A 4,744-nucleotide genomic window follows, 5' to 3' on the forward strand; every position below is an offset into this window, starting at 1 on the left:
TTTAAACTGATTACTATATTATATTATCGGGTTGTTTTTAGTATGCAAATAATTATTAATATATACATTTACTCATTGTTTATTGTTGTTATTGTTTATCATTCCAAATGATGACATACTAATGACTGGAATATAATCGAAGCCGCATCGGAAAACAGCTGCTGTCATATCGCATGCTATTTTTATCACAAAACTTCCCATCCAGGGTCTAAATTGCTTCATCGCAGCTCTTAATACAACATTTGGAAATTATGATTTTGAAATCGTGCTAATTTGAGTTTCACAATGGGAAGGAATTTTTTCATTTATCATTATTTTTATTATAATTTTGAGTCATTTTTTATCTGAACCGTGTCGTCAGTATTTCTTAGCCCCATCTAGAAGCCCCATCTTTTAGTTGGTATGCAAAAGTAATCTTAAAAAGAGCCTATCTCGAAATCAAGCTCACTACTGGGCTTTTTTTTTCAAGATAGAAACTATTTGAATATCAAAGGATTGGACCCTATATTTTTAAAACTACACAAGTCAGATTTTTACAATTCTTTTTTTAAATTTTAATATTGATACAAAATATTAACAGGCAATGTATGCTATTAACTTCTGATGTTGCTGCAATGATTAAACAAAAAGTCGAGCGGCGTTTTTTGTAACTTGTAAGAAATATTTCTTGTTTAAATTTGTTTATTTCAGTACATTTTCCAATAGTAAAAGGAAAATTTATAGCCTAAATTAAACAAAATTAGTAATTATGTTTAATTTAGGCTATAAATGCTCTAACGTGTTGGCAGTACTATTACAGTATTAATTGCTCTCGGGTTTTCCAGAACCACATTATCTATTGTATTTACAAGACAAATAGGCGGCGTTCCATACGGTACATGTACAACTGTAATTTCCAATCTAACTATTTTTAGTTTACCTCGCTAGGCATATATAGGCCTAATACAGAAGCTTCCTCACTTTACTCATAGCAAGTAACCCACGAGTGCAGGCAAACGGTGAAATCCCTAAATAACTTCAAAGGGTAATACCGCTTGGTGTGAGTAGAATCAAGTTGTACACATTTTGTTAAAATAAAATTAATGATGTCATTCAATCCAAAACATGATAGCGCTTATAATAGCTCTGGTGCGGACGGGGCGCGGGTCGTTCATGGTCTGGTGAAAACTGAAGAAATTCCTCGTCGGGCAGCAGAGAAGGTTAGGCCTAGCACAGATGATACCCAATTGTTACGGGACGAAATAGTTTTATTAAAAAAAGATTTAAAATGTGTACACCTTCTAGAACAGTTGTTAAAAGACCGCGATAAATCATTGAACCATTTAGAGAAGACGGTAAAAAGCTATAAAATGTGTATTGAACATTTACAATGGCGGTTACATAAACACAACTTGGACTCATCTGTTGATTTAAAAGAACACGAGATATTCGAGCCTGGCCACGATAAACAGATATTAAAATCTTTGTTGGACGACGCTATACGATATAAAAGACTACTTGATGAAAATTACAGCTCCGAAGAGGTAAGATTTATTATAAAAAATTATATTGTAATATTATTTTTTAATTTGATTCATGTTTTTATTCCAGCAGATTTTACCTCTCCCTCCCCAAATGTTACCTCTCCCTCCCCATGTTATTTATACTTTTATATCTATGCAGTAGTATCCATTTATAAATCTATGTTAAATGTACGCTAATAATGCCATATGCTTACTATGAAACTTAACATAACATATATATATATATAAAAATGATTTTGTTTATTCTCGTCCATGTTATATTGCCAAATAAAATTGTTACTAAAGACGTAGGCCTATATAAATCTTTTTTAATTATTATTAGTTTTCAAGAACATCTCCCTGTTAATATGCAAAGTCATAAACCAAATTGACACGTGGGCGACCCCTTTCTTTTCAATTCGATTCAAACTCCAACAGCTTATAAAATTCTTTTGTTTGCACAATTTAATTGTTCTCATTTGTACAGTTCAGTGTACACTGTCACAGCCCCTTTAAAAACCGGTTGAAACTGGAATCTTGTAAATTCCATTCTGCTATTTTTGGTTAGCTCTGTATGTATGATGACTATAATCAATCCACATATTAAAGGGATCAACTCAACAGTGTTGTTACTTAAATTGTGAATTATATAATCAGTACCAGTGTATTGTATGGTTTAATCAGACAACTCCCTGGTTTAATAACCACTGATACTGTATAACAGTTTGCTATTTGTATTCAGCATTCTATACTCTAAGTGTTAATTCAATACAGTAACAGTTTGATGAAAATGATCAAATACAGGTCAAAATATTGAATCACACTGCTTTATTATAATTCTGTACTTTTATCATCACAATTTCAACATATTGTATGAATGTAAAAGTGTATAGAATATTTCTTTTTATTTAGTATTTATCAGTAATGACAACAATACTGATAATGATTTGAAGTATTTAATCTTTGAAATTATTACATTCATTTTTTTTGTGTTCAGGTTGCCGAAGCAAAGGAGACCATATCTGCTCTTGAGGAAGAAGTTAGTAAGCTGTCTAGACAACTGAAACTAAAAGAAACAGAACTCAGTGATGTTTTAACTCAAATGAGATCTTCAGACAATGAGAAAGATATAATAATTAGTAAGTTACAATGTCAGTTACAAGATTGTCGTACACAGCGTTCCGATGAGGACGCTGTTCGTGGCATGTTGAGTTCCGAATTAAGAAAATTGAAATCAAATACAGAAAAATTAGTTGAAGAGAAAAAGAAAATAACAAAGGAACTGAAAGAATATGCGCAAAGAGAGAAGATATGGGCAAAAGAAAGAAAAATGTTTATTGACCACGTCAAAATTCTTAATCCAGAATCAAATTTGAGTTTAGAAGATGAGTGTAAAACACTTCAAGAACAGGTGCGAAATTTAAGCCGCGAAAATGCAGATTTAAGTAAACAATTGAAAGATGTCATTAGCATGAACACTCGCTGGCAGAAATACTCCGATCAAAGAGAAGCACACGTTGTACAGTTGACACAAAAATTAAAAATATCTGAAAATAAGGTTTTAGAGAAGTATTGCCAAGATCTTGTTGAAAAAGTCGCTGAACTTGAGAGGGCGCAAAAAGAGAAAGAAACCCAACGAAAAAAAGAAATTGACGCTGCTGTTCTTAGTTTAGAAACCGATTTAGGAAAAGCATGTGACCTAAATAGCAGACTTCACGAGAGGATAGCAACGCTAGAAAAACAGGTTAAGGAGAAGCAGGCATCTGATGAACAATGTGAACAAATTATGCTTTTAGAACACCAGGTTAGTTCAATAACTGAAGATTTCAAATTGGAAAGAGCAGATCGTGCACAGATTCAAGGAAGGTATCAAGAGTTACTACAAAAGAATGGAAAACTCTCACAAATGATTGTTGAAAAGAATCAAGTAATTCTTCGATATCAAGAAAAAGAACAACAACACCAAAAATATCAACAATATCAACAAGCATTTAAACATTTTCCTCAAACGTGTGGGTTTGGAGAAGCCGCAAAATTGTCACAAAGTTACTTGCCTGAAATGGTGGAAGCTGATGGAGTTGATTGTCCCGATTCTAGTCCAAAAACCATAGATCCAATTAAAAATAAACAATCTACTTCTAAAACTGAAGCTTTTGGTGAATTAGTAGGAAACCAAGTTGATGAGGAAGCAGCAGATGGTAGTTTGGTGGAGGAGGGGGATGATGAATTATTGCGCTGTCCTTGTTGTTTGAAAGAGTTTAAGGTCATGGAACATGCTCAGTTAGTTGATCATTTAGATACCTGTGATGGCCAAGTTTATGATGATGATGATATAGAAATTGGTTGATAACTTTGATTAACAAAATTGACCGCAAGTACAGTATTACAAATTAAAAAGTTATACCGGTACACTTTCCTAAGCAACCACCTTAAAAATGCAATCTGCAAAATTGAAATTAATACAAAATTTAAACTTTTAGTATTAAAATAACTTATAATTTTAAAACAAAAACAAAACTAAGTTCAAAGCAATTAAAATTCATAATTCCAGTAAAAATGAAACTGTTTGTAATACTAATTACTTTCACTATGCAATACCGTATTTTATACTTTTCAAACTTGGTGCTATTTCCATCACAGGTAACTGGATGTCTTCACTAATATTATGTGCAATATGTTTCATCATCAGTATTAAAGAACTTAACGGGTACAGTGGCTTTTTCACCATCCTTCATTACTGCCATTTTGTTAAAAGAAGGTGCTTTTTATTTATTGTTGTTAAAGAAATGTAAATAGTTAAAGAAGAGTACTCTGTAGAGAATGAGCTGTTTGTTTGTTTTAAAATAGTTGTTTTCTTGTTATAAATAATAATAAATAAAAGGAATATTATAAAACAAATTAAAATAAAATCATTTTTATCATATATATTGTTTTTGTTTCTTTTAAATGTACTTTTGTTACATAGCTATTTCGTGTGAATTCGGTAACTACCGTGCGATTACCAATAACACCACAATTCAGACCAATCACAAGCGATGGATTATCCAACCTGTCGCTTGTCATTGGTTAATTTTGAAAAACTGTATTTTAATTACTTAACGGGACGCGGCAATAACTAATGTACTTTAATTTACCAGCTTTTTATTACACCAATTGAAAACTAACTTCATCATAACGCCATTCTTTCGTTATTATACTGTAATACAACAACCAATTGAATACACAGTTTTACAATACTGTAG

At 31.8% G+C, this 4,744-nt stretch overlaps 1 protein-coding gene across 1 annotated transcript; it reads left to right on the top strand.

Annotated features, from left to right (window-relative positions):
• The first annotated feature begins 974 nt into the window (after window positions 1-974).
• LOC140058552 (uncharacterized) lies at window positions 975-4,425 on the top strand. Its single transcript, XM_072104215.1, has 2 exons — window positions 975-1,523; window positions 2,500-4,425. The coding sequence occupies exons 1-2, from the start codon at window positions 1,083-1,085 to the stop codon at window positions 3,847-3,849; spliced, it is 1,791 nt and encodes a 596-aa protein (XP_071960316.1). The 5' UTR covers window positions 975-1,082; the 3' UTR covers window positions 3,850-4,425.
• Window positions 4,426-4,744: the final 319 nt, after the last annotated feature.

This window comes from Antedon mediterranea, chromosome 9 (genome assembly GCF_964355755.1).
Source record: "Antedon mediterranea chromosome 9, ecAntMedi1.1, whole genome shotgun sequence".
In the NCBI taxonomy this organism is placed as follows: domain Eukaryota; kingdom Metazoa; phylum Echinodermata; class Crinoidea; order Comatulida; family Antedonidae; genus Antedon; species Antedon mediterranea.